The sequence below is a fragment of the Lissotriton vulgaris genome, chromosome 3_1, assembly GCF_964263255.1.
Source record: "Lissotriton vulgaris chromosome 3_1, aLisVul1.2, whole genome shotgun sequence".
Classification (NCBI taxonomy): domain Eukaryota; kingdom Metazoa; phylum Chordata; class Amphibia; order Caudata; family Salamandridae; genus Lissotriton; species Lissotriton vulgaris.
This window is the reverse complement of record NC_141689.1, coordinates 1,080,900,268-1,080,927,374: the sequence shown is the minus strand read 5'-3', so window position 1 is coordinate 1,080,927,374 and position 27,107 is coordinate 1,080,900,268. Positions and strand designations below refer to the sequence as shown.

The 27,107-nt window shown below is 46.4% G+C and overlaps 1 protein-coding gene across 1 annotated transcript in view; it reads left to right on the top strand.

Annotated features, from left to right (window-relative positions):
- The window catches only part of LOC147727442 (maestro heat-like repeat-containing protein family member 1), a 109,006-nt gene that overhangs the window by 79,717 nt on the left and 2,182 nt on the right, over positions 1-27,107 (top strand). The window contains exon 16 of the mRNA XM_086963118.1: positions 25,920-26,003. Within this exon, the coding sequence (XP_086819244.1) occupies positions 25,920-26,003 (84 nt within the window). The remainder of the gene's footprint in view (positions 1-25,919; positions 26,004-27,107) is intronic.

The window sequence follows — 27,107 nt, the reverse complement described above, 5'->3', positions numbered from 1 at the left end:
TTTCTTTTTGTATTTCTTTTCATTTAAAATGTAATTTCTAAATTTTATCTGAGATACCCGTGGCAGGGGACAAGTATCTTTTGAGCAGACATGTGCAGGAGGTAGTGCTACTAAAAAGGTATTTGACTCCATAATTCAGTCTTTGAGTAAATGGTCTATCTTACCTTTTTTTACCCAGCTGTCTAGCACAGAAAAAGAGTTGTGTTTAAACGTTATCATAACCAACAGCCATTACACATCCCTCACTTCTTTCACAGTACATTACGTACCTGGAAAAGTGGAAGATGTACTCCAACAAATGTGCCAATGGCAATGACAAAACATTGGGGCATATTAGCAAGAACCTCGTTAACATTATCGCTGTTTTAGCGGCAGGAAACTGTCGCTAAAACGGCAATAATGGGCTTGCTAATATGCGTTATAGAATTCCAAACAAAGCCCCGGTTAGATGTCATGCACATCTAACCTGGGCTTCTATTAGAATTCTATAACGCATATTATCAAGCCCATTATTGCGGTTTTAGTGGCAGTTTCCTGCAGCTAAAACAGCGATCCTTTTAACGAGGTTGTTGCTAATATGCCCCATTGTTTATTAAGGGATGAAACCTATGAGGTGCCAGCCTTTAAATCAAAAAAATTAGCTGGCTAATTTTACAATTGTCATTAAGTTAGATGGATCAATATCCAAAGTGTGGGTTTTAGTTTGAAGTTTAGCACTGCCCAGAAGCTGCATGAAGTCAGCACTAGATGGAGGATTTTACTTTTTCAGACAGTTCAAAGATCCAATTTCTGGCAAAGCTCTTAACTTACAATAGGGGTTGCTTTTTAGGTTTCGGCTCTAGAAGTCACGCATGCCCTGTCTCGACCCAACACTGCTGTATCTACTGTATGGGCTTCAACCTGCCCTTAGGGTTCCTATTTGCTGCTACAATCGTCACTGTTCAGTTTTAAAACTCCATTCATTCATTGCATGAATTCTTCATGCCTCATCCTGTGTTGAACACTCCCCGAGAGCACTAGCCAATTTACTTAAGTCTTTTAATCAAGCAATCAATCAGGGATTTGTGAAGCGCCCTACTCACCCGTGAGGGTCTCAAGGCACTGATGGGGTTGGAGGGGGGGGGGGGGGGTTAAAGCAGCTCTGTCTCATCTGAAGAGCCAGGTCTTGAGGCTCTTCCTGAATGCTTGCACTGTGGGAGTTCGTCTGATGATGAGGTGGAGCTTGTTCCAGGTCTTGGTGTAATGCAGGAGAAGGCTCTCCCTCCTGCTCTGGCTCTGTGGATGTGTGGGATTTCTTGTCTGCGTAGAAGGCTCTATCTCCTGTTCTGTGGATGCGTAGGATTTTGGCCAGGGCAAGGTCGGTGTAGAGGAGGCTTCTCTTGGGTGCGTAGAAGGAGATTCTTTTTTAAGGTATTGGGGTCCGGTGTTGTGGAGGAATTTGTAGGCATGAGTGAGGAGCTTGAAGGTCACTCTCTTTTCGACGGGGAGCCAGTGAAGCTCTTGTGGGTGCTGGGTGATGTGATCTTGACGTGGGATGCCTAGGACAAGTCTGACTGCAGCGTTCTAGATTGTCTGGAGTTTGAGGAGTAGGCATTTGTTGATTCCGGCATAGAGGGCATTCCCGTAGTCCAGTCTGCTGGTTATGAGTGTGTGGGTGATGGTCTTTCTGGATTCAGGGGGGTCCATTTGAGGGTCCTGCGGAAGATGTGCAGGATATGGCATTGATCTGTCGGTTTAGGGTGAGGGAGGAGTCGATTGTGATGCTGAGGTTATCCAGTATCGGGGTATCTTTCATAGATTCACATACCTGAATCATTCCCCCGACGCCGAGGCGGGAGTCCCACGGTATATAAAAAAGCAGTGCCAAAAGTAAATTACAGTAGTAGGCCCTATGAGAAGGCCTGAGGCCTAGATTGTAGTAGCATATCTACCTCAATATACTAAAAAGACCAAAATCTTTGCACCAACCAATCAGCTTACAGCACCATCTAGAACCCTCTCTGCAGAGCCAGTTCTCCTCAGATTTTCACCACACGTCGTGTGGAAGGGAGTCCCCCTGAGTCTTCACTCAATTTTCTCTAAGCTTCAGGATGTCTGAAAAGAAGGCCTTGATTAGACCTTGCAGAACATGCGAGAAGAAAAGGATCCATGTTGATGACCAGCATAAGGGCTATATTTATTTCCTTTATCCCAAGCATGAGGCAAAAAATTGTAAGATCTGCCGCACCTTCCCTTCTAAAACTCTAAGGAATCGGGAGGCCAGAACCCTTTTATGGCTTAAATCCTCTTCTACTGATGAAGACAGTGCCTCTACCTCCCCTCCGGTAGGAGAGCGAAATCTCAAGAGGATTATCCAAGTGAGGGGAGAAAACATGTTAAAACCTCCCACTCCACTTCAGGCTCTTCACAGAGATCTCCATCTTCTATCTCTGGAGCCTCAGCTCTCAAGGATTCTTCAAAGTTAACCGTGAGTAAGAGCTCTTTCTGTCTCCTCACCTGTGACTACCATTTCAACTTCTACTTCTTCTTCGATGGCTCGATCTCTACTACAGCCATCACTTCTCCTATCCTGTCTACTAGAATCTGCATTGGCACTAAGAGAACTCACGTCGATGTCCCGTTGACAACAGCCTCGTCGACGGTAGCACTTGTCGACAAAAAAGCCCTCGTCGGCGAAGTCATCTACAGTACCATCGACGACCGTCTCGTTGACGAAGAAGCAAGGTCCATCGACGATGAGCCCGTCGACGACGTCGACGACGAGTCCGTCGACGGCGGCCCCGTCGACGTCGAGCCCGTCGACGTAGAGTCCGTCGATGTTGAGTCCATCGACGGTGGTCCCGTCAACGTCAATTCCATCGATGATGACCCCGTCGACGATGAACATATCGACGACGACTGTGACACCGTTATCACCGGTGGTATCAAGACCAATAGATATTGCTTCAACTAAGCCTTTAGCTGTGAAACAGGCTTTTTCTACCCCGCTTTCTTCAAAGACCTTTCAATTAGTATCATACCAGAGACAGCAAGAATCTTAAATTTCGCCACTTATGCCCTCTCATCTCCTAGAGACTTATGCTGATGACGAAGAGGAGAGTTTTGAGGATGATGACAATGAGGGAGCTTTTGGAATAGCTCACCATCCCTCAGAATTAAATATTAAATGCCAGGAGGATGATGAAGAAGAAGATACTTATTCCGAGCATTATTATCAGGAGGACATTGTAGTCCCTCATCATACAGAATACCGGAGGAGGTCTCAGGTTTCGGAGTCCAGTCATTTACCACCAAGCCTCATCCAAGATTTACAGGCTATGCTGGCAGATTATAAACAATGTTTTCCACCTCAACAGGTTGTGCCTCCAGCCCAACCTGCTGTCCCAGTTCCTCAACCTGAAGTTCCACCGCCCATGTCTCCGGCCACGGAAACTCCACAACCTGCCTTGCCTACACAGACGCCAGACACTTCTTCGGATGAAGAAGTAGAGGAAGGAGAGTTACCTAATAATCCTCCGTTGGATCCGTGGGAGGAAAACGTTATTCTCATGCCGTCTCCACCAACCCCACAACCTACAGACTCACCGCCTGAAGACATAGGTGGTTTCCATAATCTCATGCAGCGAGCTGCAACTAGATTTCAGTTGCAGGCGACAGTGGAGCAGACAGAATGTTTCCTCCATGATATTAAAGAAGAAACTAGGAAGGTGTCAAGAGCCATTCCTATTATAGATTATATCTGGAAAGAAGGTGTCAAGGTGATGAAAAACCCTGCTTCAGGGCCAGCAGTGTTACCAAGGATTGATAAAAAAATATTGGCTCCTCTCACTAGACCTGCATGCCTCATTGGACACCCGCGTCCGGATTCGGTCATCTCGCAAGCCGTGCAGCAAAGATAAAAAACCCAACCACCCCTATCACTACACCACAGGATAAGGAGGGGCGTCGTTTGGACCTTATTGGTAAGAAAGTTTCGACCATGGCTGCTGCCTTGATCAAAACTGCAAATTATTTAGCGATTATAGGGCGCTATGATCGCCAAATGTGGTCCGAGATGGCTGGTTTGATTAATCTAATCCCAGAGGATAAAAGACAGGATGCACGCAAGATCTTAATGGAGGGGGAACGTGCGGCGGCAGAAACCATTGACTGCGCTTTGGATATTGCTAATACGAACTTTAGACAGCTGGCAGGAGCTGCAGTTATCAGACGACAGGACTGGCTAAAGGCTACCACCAACTTAAAATCCTGGACATGGCTTATGATGGAGAGTCTCTATTTGGGAAACACATCGACGAGGCTCTCCAGGCAATCAAGACGGATACTGACACAGCAAGATCCCTAGGTGCATTGCAGTACAAGAGAGGATCTTTTAGAGGTGCTAGAGGACGTGGATACTCCTCTAGAGGAAACTACTACCAACAAGGCAGACAATATCAGCCTCAGTACCGGCAAAGTTATCAGTCTTCTTATCGACAGTCCAGAACAGCTAGTTTCTCTTGCCAAGGACGACGAAAGCACACAAACAATCAAGGGCGAGACATTTACAGAAAACAGTGAGATCAGCTGGGCGCCAACCTTATTTCCTTCCCTCCCTGTGGGCGCGAAGATATCTGCCTTTCAAGAACAGTGGCAGCGGATTACATCCGATCAGTGGGTAATGGACTTAGTACAACATGGTCACACCCTGGAGTTTGTCACCAAACCACCAATAACTCCGCCCAGGGGTCCCCCTCCCCCTCGTCTTCACTTATTGTTCAAGGAAGTTAATTCAATGCTCGGCAAGAACGCTATAGAAAAAGTTCCAGTACATCAGAGGCGGACAGGCTTCTATTCCCGTTTTTTCCTCATAAAAAAGAAATCAGAGGAATTGCGACCGATCCTGGACCTGCGAAAACTCAACAAATATCTCAAGAAGCAGGGTTTCCGTATGGTCACTTTTTCAGAAATTCTAAATTGCCTCAAAAAGGGAGATTTTATGGCTTCCTTGGACATGGAAGACGTATACTTCCGCATCCCAATCCATCCAAAACATCGAAAGTATCTCTGTTTCACTGTGGCTGGTGCCCATTATCAGTTCAAAGTACTCCCAATTTGCCTCAAGTCGGCTCCAAGGATTTTTACAAAGTGCCTGGCCCCAGTAGCGGCAGCACTATGCTCATCAGGGATCCAGGTTTTCCAGCACTTGGACGACTGGCTAGTCAAAGGTCCATCAAAATGCAGGGTGCCGAGCGACATAACAGTGTGCCGCAATCTCTTTGCATCTCTAGGTCTCACTGTCAACGAAAAGAAGTCTCAATTGGTTCTGAAAAGAATACTACTTTTCCTAGGAGCTTGTCTGGACACGATACAATGCAAGGCATTCTTGTCTCAAGAAAGGCAGCTCCGTCTACAGGCATTGGCTATAAAGCTATCCAAAAGAAAGTCACTTTCTGTTTGCCTCTTTGCTTCACTTCTGGGAATGTGTTCTTCAGCCATAAATCTCATTCTGCTGGCACGTCTCAAAATGCGGCCTCTACAGGAAGAGCTACATCTTCAATGGCAGCAAGCGACTGGCTCCTTCGAGGGCATTATCAAAGTCACCCCACGTGACCCAATGGTGGACACAACTTCACAATCTAAAACAAGAACTCACATTCTTGCAAACTCCTCCAGACTTCTTCCTGACGACTGATGCGTCCATGGAGGACTGGGGAGGCCATCTCCAAGACTTGCAGGTGCAAGGCAAATGGTCTCAGATATGCCACATCAATATTCTAGAGTTGAGAGCCATCTTCCTATCTCTACAAGCGTTCCTCCCCAGAATCGCGGGGTCTTCAGTCCTGGTCCGAACGGACAATACCACCAGCATGTTTTATGTAAACAAGCAGGGAGGGACAGGGCCAGCTACACTATCAAAAGAGGCTCAAGAGTTATGGGGATGGCTAACACTTCACGACATAACTCTCAAGGCGGAACATGTCAAAGGTCTGCACAATACCCTAGCAGACAAACTACGCAGATCCTTGTTGGATTGCCATGAGTGGGAGCTGGACAACACGCAATTGATCAAGGTGTTTCAGACTTGGGGCAAACCAACGGTGGATTTATTTGCGACCCACCAGAACAAGAAATGCCGGTATTACGCCAGCAGATACCCTCAACAGGGGTCAAGAGGGAATGCCCTGTCCATGCGATGGTCCGGGATCTATGCTAACACCTTTCCTCCGATCCCGCTGATTCCGCAAGTGTTGCGCAAGATGAAATTGGAGAGCTGCCGTCTCCTCCCCAGATGGCCTCATCAATATGGGTTTCAGGAGCTCATGTTGCGATCACAGGAGCCTCCGATCAAACTTCTACCGGCTCCAACACTATTGTCACGCGAAGGGGGTCAGATACTTCACCCAGACCATCAATCTCTGAAATTGCAGCCATGGCGTCAAACTTCTTAGAATTTCAACACCTACAAATTCCTCACGACTGCCGGGACATCTTGAAGGAAGCACGAGCCCAGAGCACGTTGAAGACCTATCGTCTTTAATGGACGCGTTTCTGACCCTAGTGTGCTTCAAACGCTTTACACCCTATCGAAGCTCAAACTGAGAAAATTCTGCCTTATCTTTTACATTTGGCTCGCTCTGGTCTTTCATTCTCCTCCATAAATGCCCATTTAGCAGCTTTATCCAGGTTCAGGAAGGTGGCTGACACTCCATCACTATGCTCTTCGTCACTGATAAAACAATTCATGAGGGGTCTTTTCCAGACTTAGCCTCCAATTAAACCTTCACCACCGGAATGGGAACTCAAAACGGTTCTCTCACATCCGATGAAGCACTCATTCGAACCGATCCACAAAGCCAACCTCAAATTCTTGACATTGAAGGTCGCCCTGCTTTTAGCCCTAGCTTCTGCCAGGAGAATAGGAGAAATTCAGGCTTTCACTATCAAAGAACCTTTCTTACATTTTTCTCAAGGGTATGTCACTCTCCGAACAAATCCAACTTTCATACCCAAAGTGCCTTCTGAGTTCCATCCAAATGAACCAGTGAAATTGCCGGTTTTCTTCCCAAATCCTACAACCCTGGCGGAAAGAACTCTACATTCTTTGGACATTAAACGATGTTTAAAGTTTTATCTTCAAAAAACAAAGAACTTCAGAAAGTCAGATCAGCTATTCGTGGCTTATGGCCAAACTACACTGGGGAAAGCGGTCACTAAAGCCACAATTTCAGATGGAGAGCCTCTGCGATCAATTTCTGCCATGTTAAAGCTAACCGACTACTACAAAGGACTGTAATGTCTCACTCTACAAGAGCTGTAGCAGCATCTACAGCATTGTTTGCAGGAGTGGAGCTAGAGAACATTTGCCATGCTGCTACATGGAAGAATGTCCACACGTTTACAAGACATTACTGCCTGCAATCAGTAAATCAAGAGGGTGCAGCAGTTTGCCAAACGGTTTTACGTCACCTGTTTCCATAAGATCATATTCAGGTAACAATGTTTGGTTCATTTTACAATGTGTGTATACTATTCAGTGTTTTTGTTGATATAAAAGAAGGGCATGTTTAGCAGATTGCTTGTTTATGTTATGCTAATATTCATTTCCTGTGGAATACTAGATGACTACTCTTTTGAATTTAGACATGCTTTTATTAGTAGATCTTTTACTTTGCAATTGTTGGTTGCTAAACATAAGTTTATGGGTGTGCCCCACATTAAGTCTCCCACCATCCACAACCGACTTTTGCCTGGCTTACTGCTTGCTATTCTTATTCAGGCATGTGAATCTATGAAAGATACCCCAATAATGGATAAGAAAACAAATTACTTACCTGTAACTTCAGTTATTCAGTATTGGTATCTTTCATAGATTCACATGCACCCACCCTCCTCCCCGGAGAGTCAGTTCTTTAAGTTTGGGATACTCATTCCCACTTGTGCTAATGAAAATCTGAGGAGAACTGGCTCTGCAGTGAAGGTTCTAGAGGGTGCTGTAAGCTGATGGGTTGGTGCAAAGATAGGCTACTACAATCTAAGCCTCAGGCCTTCTAATAGGGCCTACTACTGTAATTTACTTTTGGCACTGCTTTTTTATATACCGTGGGACTCCCGCCTCGGCGACGGGGAATGATTCAGGCATGTGAATCTATGAAAGATACCAATACTGGATAACTGAAGTTACAGGTAAGTAACTTGTTTTCTTACTATCTTGGTCCATGGGTGTCAGAGGGTTGCTGAGGGTGGTGGACCACTGGGTGTTGTCCCATGGGGAGGGGGTGTATTCAAGGAGGAGGACTTCCATTTTCTCTGAGTTGAGCTTCAGGTAGCTGCTGCTCATCCAGGAAGCGAGATCTTTCATTCCTTCCTGTAAGCTGTGTCTGGTGATCTCTGGTTCATTGGTGAATGAGAAGATGAGCTGGGTGTCGGAAGCGTGGAATACTATCCTGAATCTGCATTTTCTGACAATGGTGGCGAGAAAGGCCATGCAGATGTTGAGGAGCGTGTGGCTGGTTGAGGATCCTTGGGGTACTCCGCAGCTGATCTCTGTGGGTTCAGAGAGGAAGGGCAGGAGTCTGATTATTTAAGTTTGGCCGGTGAGAAAGGAACGGATCCATTCCCCTGAAGGCCGGTGTCACAGAGTCTGGCAGTTAGTGCACGGTGGGAGACGGTGTCGAAGGCTGCTGATAGGTCTATTGGGATGAGGGCAGCCATGTGTCCTTGGTCGAGGAGGGTGCAGATGTCGCCCGTGGCTGCTAGTTGGGTAGTCTGGTGCTGAGGTTGCTGCGGAATACAGATTGGGAAGTGTAGAGGATTGAGTTGGATTCTGTAAAGTTTGTGACCTGGTTGTTGACGATCTTCTATTTGACTTTGGCTGCGAAGGGGAGGAGAGAGGTGAGAAAGGAACGGATCCATTCCTCTGAATTCCGACGTCGCAGAGTCTGGCGTTTATTGCACGGTGGGAAACGATGTCGAAGGCTGCTGATAGGTCTACTAGGATGAGGGCAGTCATGTGTCCTTGGTCGAAGAGGGTGCGGATGCCGCCCGTGGCGGCTATAAGGGCAGTCTCGGTGCTGAGGTTGCTACTGAATACAGATTGGGAAGTGTAGAGGATCGAGTTGGATTCTATAAAGTTCATGAGCTGGTTGTTGACGATCTTCTCGGTGACTTTGGCTGCAAAGTGGAGGAGAACGATGGGTCTATAGTTCTGGAGGTTGTCGGCTCTGTGGAGGGCTTCTTGAGGAGGGTCTTGACATCTGTTTCGAGAGTGCTATAGGGGAGGCGGCTCTGTGGAAGATGTACGTCGGGCAGGGGTCAGTGGGGGCTCCTGAGTGTATGCTTCTCATGGTCTTAGCTGTGTCTTCTGTGGTGACAAGGGTTCATGCGTTGATGGTAGGCTGGTTGGCAATGCTGGTTTTAGGTGTAGTAGCGTTGCCTAGGTTCCGCTCGTCGAAGTTGTCGGAGAGAGTCCTGATCTTGTGATGGAAGTAGGAGCCGAGTTTGGTGCAGAAGCCTTGTAAGGGGAAACGTTGGAGGATTCGCTGGGTAGTTTTGTGAATTCTTGTATGATGCTGAAGAGTTGCTGGAGTTGGAGAGGATTCTGTCCTGGATTAAATTCTTCTGTGTTCTGTCATGGCTGTCTTGCAGGCGGTGCATGCTTCAGGGGTTTTGCTGTTCCTCCAGGCTTTCTCGAGTCGTTGGCACATACGCTTGGATTCTCAGAGTTCGGTGGTGAACCAGGTGCTTTCGTGGTGCTTTGCCCATCAGAGTTCTGGAGGGGGACGAGTGTGTTTGGGCAGTCGGTGATCCATTTGTGGAGTTCATTGGCTGCAGAGTTGGCATCTATAGTAGTGGGAGAAGGAGTGCGGTTGAGGGCAGAGTTGAGGTACTCTTTGGTGATCTTGCTCCAGTTCCTGCACGGAGGTGTGGAGTATACTTGTGTGCGGTGGATTTCTAGAAGGAAAAGTGGATACAGTGGTGGTCTGTCCAGGGAGTTGCGTGGTATGGCTGAAGCAAATGTTGTTTTCTTCTGTGAAGATGGGGTTGAGGGTGTGACCTGCCAATGTTGGTGAGGTTATCCAGGAGGGCGGTGGACTTGGGGGTCGCTGAGGTTGGTGAGGTGGAGGTTCAGGTCTCTGAGAAGTATGTAATCCATGGATGCGAGGGTGAGGGGCATGATGAGTTCACAATGGTAGTGCTTAACGCGGCACGTGGTCCAGGAGGTCTGTAGGCAAGGGTGTTCAATAGAGTCGTTCTGGTGTTGATCTGGATCTGGAAATGAGGGTGTTACATGGGGGATGAGGAGTCAGTCATGCTGGCTGTAGTTAGTTGGAGGGAGTTTTTGTGTACAACAGTGAGTCCACCTCGAAGTGGTTGGGGCTGTCCTTCTTCCGGATCTTGTACCCGTTAGGGATGGCGGTTGCAATTTCGGGAGAAGGTGTTGGTCGAGGTCTTTGTGAGGAAGGCGACTTCGGGCGAGATGGCATTGAGGAAGTCCCAGATTTCTACTTCATGTCTGGGCAGGGACAGTATGTTGAGGAGGATGTAGCTCAGGGGGATGGGTGCACTGGCGTCCGGTGGGTTGGCGGTAGCAGTGGGGGTCTAGGACGGTGTTCGCCATTGACAGCTGGCAATTGTTGTTTCTTCCGGGGGTCGAGGATTGAGTACATGTTGCTGAGTCGTAGCAGCGGGGGTCAGTGGACCAGGGTCCCTGGTGCTGGTCACGGCCCAGTCGCAGACAGGCTTGCCTTTGGTGTGCCATTGCTCCCCAACTGCTTTCCTGCTGCCTTCCTGCTGTGCGGCTGCACAGCAGCCACCATTAAGTAGGGGTCAGGGAGGGAGAGCAGCTGGGAGGTGAGAGCGAAAAGATGCAGAAGGGAGGGGCGGCGGGAGCAGCAAGGACGGGAAAGGGAGCGAAGCAGAAAACCGGGCTTTGAAAATAAGGCACAGAAAGGGGAAAAAGACACGATAAAGGCACTAGGAGGGAAAAAGAGAAAACAAGGCACAATAAAGTCACAAACAGAAGAAAGAGAAAATGCACACAATAAAGTCACAGAGAGAAAAAAGACAAAACGAGGCACAATAAAGGTACAGAGAGAAAAAAGGCACAGAAAGGCACAGAGGTGGAAAAGGCAACAGACGGAGCTGCGCTAGGGGAGAGCAGTTTCCCTGACCTGGAGGTCTGAGGTCTTTAACAGCTGCCATTTTAGATACTCATGTCTGGACTAATGTTTTCATTGCATACTACTGTTGCACACAGCGAGTGCAGACGCTTCTATCTCTTGGATCTTGAAAATGCTTTTTTTTATTATTGTCTTGAGCTTTTATCCCGAAAAATTACTGACTCAGGTTTTTTCTTTTTTACATTTGTGGAATTTCCATTGTTCAGCATGTGCCCCTTCAAAACCGCTGTTTTATTGATCTAAGCGGTTTGACAAAAAAATTGGAATTGCAACAGCACGCAGCCTGTCATTTTAAAAGCTGATTTATGTAGGGATAGCATACTTCTGACAGTACCTAATGGTGTGTTGGCTAAAACATTGCTTCCAAGTTGTTGAAATCAAATAGGAGCGCTCAATCAGATCTCATTAGAAGCAAGCCTGCAGTGAGATCTTAGATGGGACTGAGAGGGGCTGCAAGTCATACAAGGATCCTTGGGGTAAATGTTGGAGAGGGCTGCAGTCTTCTCTGTATGTTTCGTTTTCACCCCGCAGAAACATTCGGTTTACTCATGTACTTTCTTTCTGGTCTCATTTTTCTGACTGTCCGCACATGTCCATCTTTAACAGCATGAACACTATAATAATAAGAATTTACTTTTTCATTTATAACTCTTGTGACCATAGTTTCATAGCACTGCCACATGTCTTGAAGATACTATTTTTAACAACCCAGGCACGAATACATATCACGTAGTCCCAGGGCTTTAAGTGGGCCGGGTCTTGCCGGTGCACCAGCAGTACTAAAAAGCAGGTGCTGAGATGGGTCCCTATCGGGCTTTTACATTTGTATAACGTGCCCTGCCAGGAGGTGGCGCAAATTGCGGGGGGCTTTGTTTCAATTGTTTATGTGGCTAGTCTTATTTATTGCTCTCTGATTCTAACTCCTGGGGCTAGGCACCCTCTCACACTGCAGTGGATTTGAAAATGCAAACGCTTAATTGTCCCTTGCCACTGCCCACCTGGGCTCTCTGCAGGAGGGGCCTTTCACTGCACAGTGTGGGCCGCACTGAAGCAACCTCTCAATCCATGCGCCACCTCTTCAATAAAACAAGAACAACGCTTACTTTTCTCAGGACGTAACTGTGGGTCAAAAGGTTGGTATGTGATCGAAAAGAGTGGCAGATTGTAAGGTACTACCCTATGAACATTTTGGGAACCATCTGATACATTTTACACTAACCTAATTTGAAGAAACCTGTTACATATGTTTCTTTTATTATATTGGATTACACCATATTTGCATGTACATGTGATTTTCCTAGGATTATACTTCTACACATGTGTGCTACTTCGAGTGCATAACCCCAAGGGCAGGATGACATATTGCACAGTTATTTCTGCATCTACAAATTTGTCCACTACCCCTAAACCGTGGCCAAAACACATGCAGCCATTTTCGTTGTTGGGCATACTGCTCCCACTGACTCATAAACCAGTGTCTGCTTGGTCGGTCTATCTTGCTCTATGCCTCACTCTGAGAATGTGAAAAAAACACATATGCGTTGGTACAGGCATAGCCTTGCACCGCTATTCAGGATTCTCTCTGATGGTAAATTACACAGCTAGATTAAGTCATGTTTTTAGGTCTCGCCTCTAGTCAGCGCACATGAGCTGTCTCAAACCAAGAAATACTGCATCTACTACATGGGCTTCAGCCTGCCCATGGGCTTCCCATTTACTGAAACCTTTGTCACTCTTAAATTCTATCCGCATAATTCCACAGCACACCATGCCACATATTTCCACTACTCAACTTCACACTAAGCAACACAATTCCACAACAAACAATTCCAATCCAACACTTGCACTAGCACCAACCCTGTCATCTCTCTTCCACATACCCACAGCCCCTCTCATCTCTCCCTCACACTCACAGTACCCGCTCTCATCTTGCAATACCACTACCCTCTCATCCCTCCCTCACATTGCCCGTCTCTTCTCTATACTGCCTGCTCACACACGCTACCTTGCTGTACCTCCTCACGCTCTGCACTGGTCCACCTCTCGCTTCTCCCCCATGGGTGCCTGTTAGACTTGTCTGGCTTTTTGCGTAGTCCCTCCAATTTATTATTTATTTTGTCCCCTTTTTGCCCCTCATACCTTTATTAATTTTTGTGTCCACTAGCTTTTTCTAGGTGTTGGTCAAGGGGATAGGTGTTCTTTTTCCCCCTCATAGTTTTTCACCTCAGGCCTAGAGGCCTTTTCTGACCGGAATATAGTTGAAGTCACAAAATGGTGGCTACCAACTGTCCTAACTGCCAAACCTAGAACCTGTCCCATAGAGTAGAATAGGGCGTTCCAGAACCTTCTGGTCCCTTCTGGACTTCTGAGGGTCAGCCTATAAAAAGCGGAATGCTGGACAGCCATTTTGTCTTGCCAGAGAGAGTCAGCTGGAGGACAGGCTATCTCGGAAGGTGGGGGGAGGCTAGTGAAAGGGTTGACCTCCTGGACTGGGATGCGGCCTAATTGATCCACTTCTCTACCCCTCCTTTGGGATCCTTGTCTTGTCCCCGCTGTTTATGGTTACGGGAGACCCTGGGCGCCTGACTAATCCCTAGACTGGACGAATAGGGATGTGAACAGGAGAAGGAGACTGCAGCACTGTGGGGTGCAGTCCTCTGCCCAGTGAAGAGACTATTGCTGAGAATCACCCAGACAGAAAGGGGTTAATCCTTGTGGCCTGCCCCCTTACTCAGCTCATCAACTTAACTCTGCCTCCGACTGCCAGGATTTCCCCCTAGTGATAAAATCCTACAGTGTCCCTCCTCCTACCTGCCATCGCCGATTGCTGGTTGAGGAGAGTGGCGAGCACTGAGGGAGCAGAAGCGGAGTGAATACGTCCTGGTCCGCCCCCGGGTCAGCGTGGAGAGAGACGCGGCGAAGGAGTCGTTTATGTGGTGAGGAGCGGTCCTGGTTATGCCCTTGTCAGTGCTGGAGTGGGCGGAGTAGCGGAAAGAGCACCGGCAGGAGAGCGCGGGCTTCAGCGGGGAGACACTTCCCCTTCGCGCATGCCCGGTCGAGCCGACTAGCTCTACGAGGTGTAGCCAGCCTGGGAAGAGAAGCGGAAGCGGCGCTCCGCAGGGCCAGAAGCAGCTCTTCCGGCGCCTGCCCTTGGATCGTGAGAGCAGAAGCGGAGGGCCCACTGGCAATTTCGGAACAAAGGCAAGTCGTCACCGATCCTTCCCACGCCAGCACCGAGGTTAAGAAGCTGGCTGGGCGGGAATAAACGGTCGCTACAGCTGCCGGTTGGAACGACAGCAGAGCCGTCTGTCAGCCCCGATTCCTGGAGACTTGGGCAGTACAGTCTACAAGAAGACAGTAAGGAGAGAGGGGGTGAAGGGGAAAAATACTGAGCCCTCTCAGGGAATATTTACCTCACGAGTCAGAGGAGACTTAGTACCAGTGCATAAGAAAGGTGCCCAGACACCCTGATCGTTTTTATTCCTATGCTGTGTCCTAGAAGGTGGGGGAATAGTTTAATGTTACCAACCTCATTGATTCAGGTCTGGGGAAAGGCAACTACTGAGCCAGAAACCAGGGGGACCGAGTCTACGGTCAGAAAAGCGCTGAAAGTTCCTACCAACTAAGGGACATCATCAGACACTCATAGAGGTTGTTGATGAATATATAGAACTTGTGTATTTCTTACACTTCTCACTGGGTGTGCACTCACTTTGTGAATAAAGGTACAGATAAGGGAGGTAAAGGTTTAAACACTGTAGAGAAGTCAAAGCCAGTAAAGTTTTGAGTCTAATGTAATGAAATGTACTTTTGATGTTGATTACTAATGCAAGTTAATATTGCTGAAAATATTACTACTGATTTCATGACAACTGCATGTACTGAGCTGTAGTTTTTCCAAAGACATAAGAGTAATGCTATTTCTTCTGACAGAATGTATAATACTAAACTGTGAATACTAAGTATAAGAGAACAGAGAATATTTTTATAAAGCAGCACTTATTTTTCCATACTTTGGTGTAGTGTCATTTTTGTGTGTTATTGCGTGGATTTACTGCTGGGTAGTTTGCAACCTTCGCACATGTGCCTCTAGTGAATGTGACCTACCCTAGGCCAGGCTACCCTAGGTGACCTGTCATCCCAGGTTCCAACAGTGCCCCTTCCACTCATGCCTTTTTCACTCTCTCTCTCTCTCACTTGTATTCTCTCTCACCCCTCTCTCTCGCTCCCTCACACACTCTTACCCCCTCTCTCATATGGTTCACTTCAGGTCTTGAAGCACAGTTTCTTTCTCGTGCCTTTTCAAAATTTCAATCCCTCAAACCCACGCTCTCCTCCTCTTCTTTGGGTGTCTTCTGCTTACACATGTGCTCCCACTGTATGCATCTTTGGTCTGCTCTCCGCTTCTTTCTGCTCCCCTATCTCAATATCAATCACCACTTCCTGCACAAACTACCTTTTCCTCTCGATCTTCTTTTCTATCTATTCTGTGCAGCTCTCATCCCTATCTATTCACCATGCCACAACATTCCCTTTCACAAATACACAACACAATTTCAAAACTAACAATGTCCAATATAACCCACATATTTCCACTCTACACACACATACATCCCCTTCACTCCAAACCAAAACATATAGGTAAAAGGCATTGTCATGTACGTCAATTGCTCTAAATATCGAAAATCTGAGACCTAATGTATTGCAAATGCTTGTTAAATTATGCAATCCAATAACTGTAAAGGTCTCTGCGCATTGGCTGAGGGGTATGAAATGGATAATGTAGATGATCAGTGGCTAATAAAGCAAGACAATGAAAGGCTCAGACTAGATGAAGAGTTTAGAGAAATGCACCAGCACCTAAAAAGGCCGAAGTGAGGTGCCTACCTTAACCAATAGTTGTCAATCTAGAAACATGTAATATGATTCTCTTAGAATACATCAGTCACAACAGCAGTCCTACCATATCGTAGTGTTGATGGATGGGCCAGACCATCAAATAGTGTACTCCGTTTGGACAGGGCAGTGGTGGCATGTACTCTACTGACCTGGCAGACATACAGCCCCCCATATTGAGGGATTTCTTCCCACCGGAAAATCCCATGCTAGTTTGTAGGACTTGGGTCAATAATACCAAAAGTTGTGAAGAAATTCAGCTGGCACAACTGCAGGGTCAGCTTTGACTGTGATGTGAACAGATTGGTGGAGATTCATTGCTGCATTTCACCCTGATTCGAGAACAGCTATTGCACAAGAGATCATTCTTGTTGTATTTCCTGTAGCTGGATAGTAATTTATTTCTTTAAAAAAATAATTTTTAGTTTTTAACAATTTTAAGATCACAATACTGTAACACTGCTTCACCATCCACCTGATTCTTCCCTTTCTTAATATCCCATTTAGTTCCAGAATACCATGAAGTATACCACTGCAACCAGTCCGGTGCCTATAGATGGGTCTGTGCCCCGGTCAACTGTGTGCTTTTCCCCCAACAACTTCCTATGGGTGGGCCGCTCTGGGTATTTTGTGATGTGCTTTTCACTGTCCCCAGATTATATCATACTTTTGTGGTCCCCCTCTGGACCTATTCACTGCTTCCTCAGCTGAAAAGAAGAAATCCATCCCTCTTAACCACTTTGATATTGGGAGGGCCCCCCAGATCTTCTATGGCTCGCTATTTTATGTTTAGCCAAAAAACAACTGATCCCAACCATCAGTTTTTGTCCCCTTACCTGTCCCAACCCGGGATTAAGTTCTGAGATCTGTGTAAATGGCATTCAGCTTTGAGATGGTCAGAGAACATCATATGGTATGTCTGCCAGACGTCTCCCAATTTAGAGATCCCCAACTTATTTCAGGGCACTTGAGCCCTACTGTTTTCCATTGCCATGTACCCTTCCACAATGGCTTCTTCCTAGTGGGCACTCTCCACTATCACATTCATTGCAATTCCTCTTTCCAGCTAATCACTGGAATGGCTGGAATGGCCGGGGTAATGGGTAGGAGTGACTCCCCATACAGCCAAAACCCTGGTGCTTGCCTGGTAAAGTCCACGTGAGTCTCGTAGTGGGTCCCCCTGCACCAAAGATCCAGTCAATAACCACAACCAGCTGGGCAGCCCAGTGAAGTAATACAGTCTGATGTCTACTGCCCCTAGTCCACCATCATAAGGGGATTGTATGCACTTGTTATGGGAGATTCACAGCGATGATCCTCGCTACTTGTAGCTATTGAGGTTGGCCTGTAGGGTTGTATTCCAAAGGCTAGGGATTTTATGGGGGTAGTGTTGCAAAAAATACAACAGCTGTGACCAGGCCACAATTTTGAAGAGGGTTATAGACCCCATCATGATTAGGGGGAGAGAGCTCCATCTTGCCATATGTCCCTTAATTGTGCATGTCAAAGAGGTTATATTCCTGCCCCAGCGTCCTCTGGGTCTCTCGATATGTGCATGCCCCAGTGTTTGAAATTGGCTTTCTGGTTGGCAAAGGTACGCACCCTGTCCAAGCAGAAGCCATAATCCTGGTCAGGATAAGCAAGATGCACACTAAAAGATAACCTGTGCTCAGCTTGGCACAGAACAGTCAGGGGTATCCAAAGAGACAATGTGCAAAGTATGTGTGCAACACACACACACATGCACAGTAACATAATGAATACACCACAACAAGACTCTAGACAGGTTTAGAAAAAAATAGACAATTATATTATAACCAAAACAAGCCTAAAATGACAAAAATCCAATGTATAGAAGTTGAGATATATAATATGTTTAAATGAATAAATGCATTAAAGCGCCTAGAAGCAAGCAGCTCTAAAAAGGTTACTTTAGGATGCGCTTTATCGGGTCAAACTGAAAGTTCAGGACAAACGCGTGGAAGCGCAGGCCAGCTACTGGATCCACGCAGGACGCAGTGAAAAAAGCACCTTTCCTGGTCTCAAACAGTGAGATGTGTCTATCTGCTCCTCGTAGTGAAGGTGATGCGTCAGTTCTGAAAATGGGTGGTAGATGTGTTGACTGATGTGCCACATCGGATTCTGCCACACAGTCGAGGGGATGCATCGATCTCACCAAGCTGCAGTGAAGGTGATACGCAGTCTAATGTATCGATCTCTGAGGGCAAATCGCTAGTTCTGATGCGCTGTGCCCATTTTACTCCTGCAACTGGTTAATGCGCCAGTTCTGTTAAACACAGACATAAAATTCATCAAATTCCATGCTGCAAGTGTCTGGGCCATTTCCAGTGAGTTCATGCACTGGAGTAGGGATAGAGACTTTGATGTCCCTCAGTCTCAAGCAATAGGAGGCCAGCCAACAAGCCCTTGGAGATCACTTGGAGGGAAGGCAGAGACCAGCTCTCCTTCAGCACAGTCAAAGAAAAGCAGACAGCAGAGAAACACCAGAGAAAAGCAGGCCTTCCAAGCCTGCAAGCCAAAAATGAGTCATTTAAGCAGAACAACAGTCCTTCTGACATAGATTCAGCTCAGGATCCAGAAGTGCCTGATTTTGAGTGGGGCGGGTTGGTCAGAGACCCAGTACTTATAGCCAAAAGTGCCTTTGATGCTGGTTGGTGAATTCAAAGCTGCTCTCTGAAGTGCACAGCTTCCTCTTTCAGCCCAGTCCTGTCCTCCAGGCTATCTATAGGGGATAATCAGACCTTTGTGTGGGGACAGATCACTGCCTATTCAAGTAAAGTGTTAGACCCTCTGCTGCACTCTGCCCAGGTAAGGCCATCAGAATACAAATGTATGTTAATGGCTACTCAGACACTCTGTCAGTAGCCAAAATCCGAACCACAGGAGTCGAAGATGGACCCAATGCCCCACCACCAACACACCGCCGAAAGAATTAATTCCTTCCGGACAGCACACCAGCGGGGGGAAAGGGGAAGTGGATAAACAATAGAGACAGCCTCAATATGTAGCCATTGTTGACAATGTTGGTTCTGCTCTGCTGGTACTTTCTTTATCTGCACCTGCAGTAATGAGAGTTTCATAAAAACCTACACAATATATACAGTGATTGAATTTCTATTTTCTAAACAAGAGTTTATTTACCAGGTGTACATAGGCTATTGCTTCTCTCTATATTGTTGAGTAGTTCCCTGTTAATGTATCTGTAACATTAAATTGACAAGCTGTAGCTAGTTGTATTTTGAACCAGAACTATATTCTATTTAACTTCAGCAAGTAAATACCAGGTGAACTTCTGTAGTAACTGCAGTCAAATTCAATCTATAAATTGTTAACAAGACTAATTATGTGGCATTAGTCGATATCAGGAAACACTAGGAAATTCCACTCATGAAGTACTTCAACAATCAATAATACTGGTGGCATATCCAAGGCGGTCTCAACAGACACCTCCTACCACCGCGACCACTGAATTGACAGATTTCTTCTACTTCTGGGCGTATCGCTTGAAGAACTGCTGCCTTGAAGAATTCCTTTATTTTCGGCAATTCAGCAGGTTTCCCTTGTTGCGCATGCGTTGAAGTTTCTCTGTCATAAACTGAAGACTAAATACTAGGAAACAAAACTATGAATGCGCGTTGAGTGATTTACTACAAAACGCGACAAATTGTGTGGTCTAATAACTCTAAGGTAGTCTCACACGGAGCACAAGAAAAAGCTTCCAACTCTGAAAAAGTGACGGTTGAAGTGCGCAGTTACTTGTTGCTCGCGCGTTGAACATCTGGCTCAACTGCGAGTCTGAAAGGCTGGGATGCTGACTTAATTGCTTTGATGGCGCTAGTGGCCGCCATGTTGCTTTTCTGCAGGATCAGCAAACAACGCCTTAAAAGGAGTCTGGTAACCTTCAAGGCAAGTTTCCTAATTAAACTCCTTTGTCCAGCCTCTTTCTTATTTCCTGAAAGCTTGCTTTGTGTTAGACAGATCCTGACACACACCTATCCTTTCTGGGTTGTGGCTGTCAAGGGGGAATGCAAAAAGTGTAGCTGTCACTTACTCCAATTATTGGGGATGGGCTGTCAGGCACACAAAGAAGTAAGTGCAGATAAATGTCTACTTTCTTATAGTGAACAAAGCAAACACAAGGAGATGATGTACGGACCGCTGAAACGTTTCAGACACTCACCCCCAGTCATAGATTGGTTTGAATGCATCATCATTCTTTAGCTCACTTCGCCACTTCAGTTCAGACCCAGCTATATGCAAATCAGTCTTGACCCTGGCCTGGCAGTTTGGGCTGGACTGCTCCCATAAGGAACAGGGTCAAGACTGATTTGCATATGGCTGGGTCCAAACTGGGGTGATGCGGTGAGCAAAAGAATGATGGATTAAACCCAGATCCATGTGACTGGGGGGTGAATGTTTGCATTGTCCAGCATTCTGTCCAGCAATTGTTTCTTTTGCATACTTTCTTATAGTGGCATTTCTAAAATAGCAATGTTAAATTCAATTTCCCCAGTAAGTAGGATTTATCACTACCATTCCAAACATACGAAACACAAAAAAGCTACTCCACTCTGATCAGGAAATATAGCTTAAAAAGTGTATTAAGAAATTCCTGATGCTAACCTATGAGAGGAGTAGGCCTCATTGTAGTGAAAAGAGAAATATGCTGTTTGTCACTACCAGGACACGCAAAACAGAAAAGTACATGTCCTATGTTTTACTTACATACGCTGAGCCCTTAGGGCTACATAGGGCCTACCTTAGGGGTAACTTATAAGTAATAAAGGGGGAGTTTAAGGCTTGGTATGTAGTTCTTAAAACCAAGTCAAAGTGGCATTAAACTGCAAACACAGGCACTGCAGTTGCAGGCCTGAGAGAGGTTTGAAAAACGTCTGTTGGTGGCACGATTAGAGCTGCAGCCCACTAGTAGCATTACATTTACAGGTCTTGGGTATATGATATACCACCTTACAAGGGACTTACAAGTTAATTAAATAGGTCAATTAAGTATACACCAATTGTACACATGTTTAAGGAAGAAGCATGTGCCCTTTAGCACTGATTCAGAGTGGTAAAGCGCTCAGAGTCTTAGGACCAGCAAAAGATTCAAACAAATGTGGAGGCAAAACGATTGGGGAAGACCACCCTCAGGCTGACAGGTCAAACACGAACTATTTAAATGCTCCAGATCACCTGGAAGTAACTCTGGAGAAATGGCCACCACAGAGATTATGACTGATTTCCCCCAGTTCACCCTAAGGCCTGTTTCTTCTTTGCAGATTTCTTGAATGCAAATCAGCTGTAGGATCAGTTGGTTTAGGTGCCGAATATAAAGGAGGACATCATACCACAATAAATGGTATTCACTCTGGCCCTATCACATGGCACTGTGTATAACATCTTTAAAGACTGAATGACTTTAGGGCCAAAATTAATATTTTCAAGGATGGTGTGGAGGAAAGGTCATTCAACTGAGTCGAAGCCCTTCTCTAAGTCCAGTTGCATCATGGCTGTGTGGTCAGATGTATGTGGTACAAGGCCATAGTTATCCCCCTAAGACAAGGCAGTGCCTCTGGAGGGCATAAAGCCATTTTGATTGCAATTCACTAGGGATCTCACCAGTTTCAGTACCCTGGTGCTACAGCCTTTGCAGCTATTCTGGTTTAAATATAAATTAGGGGAATAAGGCTCTAAAATGCACAGTCTGTAGGTGGCCTATATGGTTTGGGGAGAACTACAACTGAGGCCCCCTAGATATCACAGGGAAGTATCATAGCTGTCCCTGAAGCTTCGACCATTGTAAAGAAGTGAGAGAGTAGTGTTGGTGCAAACATTTCTAAGAATTGCATAGGTAATTCACTTGAACCGGGCACCTTTCCAGAATGCATCTCCTGCAAGGCTGCAAATAATTCCTTCGACAGAGGTGCATCCAAGTCCTGCAGCATGAACAGGTCCGCAGCTATAGGGTGTTGTTGCTCCACTTGCCCAACGTGTTTGGTAAAGTTTCTCATAGTAATGTGTGCAGTCATTGCCGATTGCCTCAGCATCGTGGGTCACCTCACGTTCGGGCCCCGTGTCTATGGGACACACCTGTCTGCCAGAGTTGGTTGCATACCTGTGTAACAATGTTCCCATATACTCTCTGTTTTTGAGAATCGGACACTGCTGCCCCTGCAGGATCTGCTATTGTGTCCCCCTGAAGAACTGCTTTCCTTCCCTCCTCCAATGTGATTGGGGAGACATCTGTTGTGGAGTTTGCTCTGAGGTAGAGTTATATATTTTCCTTCATGTGCTCTAACAATCTAACATACTTCAGTCACCCAACCTGAAGGCTTCAGTGCGTATTCGACCTAGGCATCCCCAATAAGTTCAATCGGTCAGTGGTCCAATGGTACCCTTTTGTGAATTCGGAGTCCAGCAGTGAAAATAATACATACTGACTAGTTCTTTGCTTGCCATGGATTGCAAAGCATCAGGGACTCTACCCATGGCACGAGGGTCGAGCCTCTCCTTTCACATCAAGTTGTAGGTGCATGACATTATTGAATAGGCCCGCTACGATAAGGTCCCACTCCGATAACTGTCATCAGATCTTTCATCGTGGTCGCCTGCAGGTTCGGTGAAATATACACAGACACCACCATCCATAGGATGCCATTCAGGGGTCGAGTAATCACCCCATATCTATCCATGGTGTTTCAGATAGCATGCGTGACCATCAGGGGAAAGGTAACTCTTCTTGAGCACCTAGTGAACCCTGCATGAGATACGCAGTTAAAGCCATGCTGTCCCAAAAAGGAACCCCTACTCCCAAGCAAATATGTATCTTGCAACAATAGAACCACCAGGGTCAGCTTGTGGACCTATTGAGAATTGTTGTGCATTTTAATTTATCCAGCAACCCACTGACATTGCAAGACAACAGCTTTTAGTGGATGGTTTTGTTGTCAGAGGTCTTGGTGAGTCGTTGACCCCGTTTGACTAGGGTCTGTGGCCGTGTAATGTGTCTTGCGTGAGGCATAGTGTTGCAACCGAAATCAGCCCTATAGTACCCAACTTCAGGCGCGGCTGGCACAGGTAACAGCGGTGGGTTGTGAAGGGGTGGGAGGGGGGAAGTCGGCAGAAAGTAAACCCCATAGTTTTGTGTAGCTTCGCTCCAGGCAAGCCCCTCTCTATGGAGGCAATGTGTCTCTTCTCCATAAATGAATGAGAAAAAATTTGTAGCTATACATGGAGGAAAGGAAGGAAGGGTACCAAAATTCTCCTATATAACACTGAATAACTTCTTATCATCCACTAGAAGGGTCCCCTCCCTGGTGATCACCGGAGCTCTCTGAGGAGGATGCCCTACGTCTGTCCTCTGGTTGTGCCCAGAGTTGCCCTCCTATCAGTCTGCTACACTTCTTCTTGGGAGACAACCATTACAACGCGGAATTAACAACGCGATACCTTTACAACGCGTCATCACAACGCAAGTCATTACAACAACTTGTGCTGGATGGCGCTATATACTAAGGAATAGTATGATTTACTATTCCAACACCTTCCCTACTGTTACGTGGGCTGGAGTTGAAATAGTAAATTATACTATTCCTAAATCCAGCGCCTCTAGCGCAAGTCGTTTTAACGACTTGCGTTGTGATGACCACGTCGCAAAGGTATTGCGGTGTAAAGACCGCATTGTAATGACATACATCCCTTCTTCTTAGGGTGGGATGGTTGACCTCCTACAGTCTCCCGAGATGTCATTGGCTCCTTTGTTTATATGGGCAGTTATTTCCTCTTCGCAGCTCAGTCCCAGGCCTCTTCCGGGCTCTCAAAGAAAATGGTTCTCCACTGAGACATTAATTTCAATTTGGCAGGTTATATCAGCATATATTGAATGTCCACAGCCCTGACTTTCTACTTAATCTCTAACAAAGATTTACAAAGCAGGTGCAGTTTAGTTGTATAATCGGGGAAGAGCATAACCCTGGAGTTGGTGCAATGGATGTCTGGATGTTGGCGTACCTGCCACAGGATATATTATCAGTTCACAAAGTTCAGTGCCCTGATGACAATGACTCTAGTGGGTCCCCCTGGCGGAGGCCTTAGGGTAACCACCCTGTGTGCCCTTTCCAGAACAAAGTAGGGGGAAAACTCACAATCCAGGATGCAGGGTCTGATGTATTCCATGAGGAATTTCTCTGGGTGCTGGTTTTAGATGCCCTCTGGCAGGCCCACCAGTCATAAGGTCAGAGGAGGGTCACCCCCTACACCTGATACAGTGAACATCTGCCTACGCTTGTCTCTGTAATGTCGTGTCTTGAGGGTCCAGGACAGGGGCCACCCCCTCTATCCTCTTGAGACACCACAGTGAGGTGGAGTATTACTGTACTTGTTTGACCGTCCAAGCCCCGTGTTTGCTGTAGTAGTCTCCCAGGATCTCTGGGCTCCTGGGGGGGTCACCTCCTGAGGGGGATCCTGTGTGCCCATCTCCTATTTTTGGGGCGAGACGTCATGTGTGGGTTTCCACCCACCCAGGCTGCAATTGTAGTCCTGGATTCTCATGCTACTCAGTCTGTCTAATCCACCCTTGTCCGCCAATTTGGCGGGCTGTCACAAGCCCATGTGGCTGCCTAAAGGTGAAAGGGGGTCCCTACCTCTCTTCTCCTTGTGACTGTCCTTTCTGACTCGCTGTGCCCCAAGAGTGAATGCTGAGGTAAACGTGGGTCGCTACTGTGGGATTGCAGCTCCAGGTTGTGTCCATTGGCGTCATGCAGGGCGTTGTTTGCCTAATGCGTTTCTCTTGTCCCCGGATCCCTGCATGGGCTTGAGTAAGCTGAAGGGGACAAGCGTAGAGGCCGCCTCATGGATTTTTCCACCAGAGAAAAGGTTGCCCAATAGTCCGCTCATCCAGGCTGCAGTTGCAGTCCTGGCTACTTGTAGCGCCCAGCCCATCTCCTCCACTCTAAAGTATCCGTTCCGCTATTACGGGCTACCGCTTGGAAGTGGAAACAGCTTTGTCCCACACCCTGACTAATTAGCTGTCTTCTCTCCCTCGCTCATCCCAGGAATCGATGCAAAGGGGGGTTCGCCACGATGGGTTCACAGCTCCAGGTGGAGTTTGCCACTGGCAGGCCGTCTATCGGCAGGTCATACGCACACCCATGTTGTCGATCACCAAAATTATCTCTCTCAACCCGAGCTCCCTGGATGGGCTCGGGTGGGCCAAAGGGGGGGAATATAATGGCCATTGTTCAGGTGCTTGCGACCGAAAAAAGGTCGCCTAAGGGTCGAATTGAGCACGATTCTCAGAGCTGACACCAGCTCGCTTAAAATGTGGGCACCATCCTAGAGTGCTTGGCCACACCCCCTAGTAATTTCTTTCCTGATGCTCTTTACAATGTGGTGTAGCAGAGTGATATGTCAATGGTAGGTGAGCCCTTTGGAGGCAGGATGGTATTTATCAATAAGGTAGAAAATGTATTGTTTAGAAGGAGTCATACAAGATTTCTTGAGTAAAGAGCAGAGTGAGCACTTCTGGTAGCAATACACTTGTACACTGCCAGCTCGCCATTATTCACTGTTTCTGCATCTTTGATCTATTACTCACATATAGAAATATTTCACTCACACATATCTTCTACTTTAAAAGGTGATGAACACAAGGTGCTATGGATGTGAAATGGCAAAATAGGAATCAAGCATAGTATGCAGTTACTTGTACAAATGTTTTGTTTCCATTTTAGTTGCTTGGGGTGTGCAGCGTTTCATGACTTCCATCTCTGCAAAACTCATGACAGTACACATTTGTTGACAATGGTCTTGGTAATGCTGATCTTTTTATTATATTTTCAGTATCCATATAAACTACTTGAAGTAGTAACACCACCGGAACACAGGGATGCCTTCAACATCCCCACCTTAGCAGCTGAGAAACATGTGAGTCTTCTTTAAAATACCATACCATCATGTTTATGTGCCTCCTCTCCCGGACTCTGTTTCTTTCATTCCATCTTCACAAATCAAAGTGAATCTGCAAAGTATCATAGGAATACCTGCCTGTGGAAAATGCACTCCATTCTCAGAAACAAAGGAGTTCTTTACGATACTAGCAAGGAGTGAATGGTATAGCAACTCAATCCGTCTCTCATCCACTGGTACCCTTAGAAAACTAGAGCTGATTTCTTAACTTCAAAGATGGTTTTAGTGCACAGAGTAAACAAACAAAGGTGGAATCTATCTCCTACTGGAAACAGAGATTAATTAAAACAATCATCCTTCTGACTACTAGACTAACCTCTTCTCTGAGAGATGAGAACAAAATACACGGGGTTGATCCTACTTGTGGACAAGCAAGAACTTATGGGCTCAAAAATCCCATTTCAATCTAGGATCAAATTTAGCCTCACTTCTAAACTAGGCAAAGGATACGGCTGGCATTGGCTTTAAGCAAAGAATAAAAGAAATCTCCTTCTCTTAAAAAATTGGTCACTCCCAGATTTCACAGGTGCAAGTGGGGTGGCCACTCCATCTCTGTGGCAGCTGTAAATCTCTGGAAATCTTTGCCCCTTCCGATATCCAAGGCAGACTTCCTTCCGGTCTTTAGCAAGCTCTTGAAGACCTGGGACCAGATGTATGACCCATTTTTGCATGCGCAAACGGGTTAGCAACCCGTTTGCACGTGTAAAACCTAATAGGGCCATGTACAAACCCTATTTAGCAAGTAGCAATATATTTGCAACTCGCTAAATAGGATTTGACACTCACAATTAGGAAGGGGTATTCCAAGGGTGGCCCTTCCTAATTGCGACTTGCTACCCTACGTAAGAATGTTTTACGACTGCAATTGCAGTCACAAAACACTCACAATTTACAGCCCTCTTCAAGAGGGTGATAATGCACTCTCAAATGAGAAGGTGTCCCCAGGGGACCCCTTCCACTTTGCAAATGCAGGGGAAAACAGAAACGTTAATTTTTAAATACATCCAGTTTTCCTTTAAGGAAAATGGGCTGCATTTAAAAAAAACTGCTTTATTGAAAAGC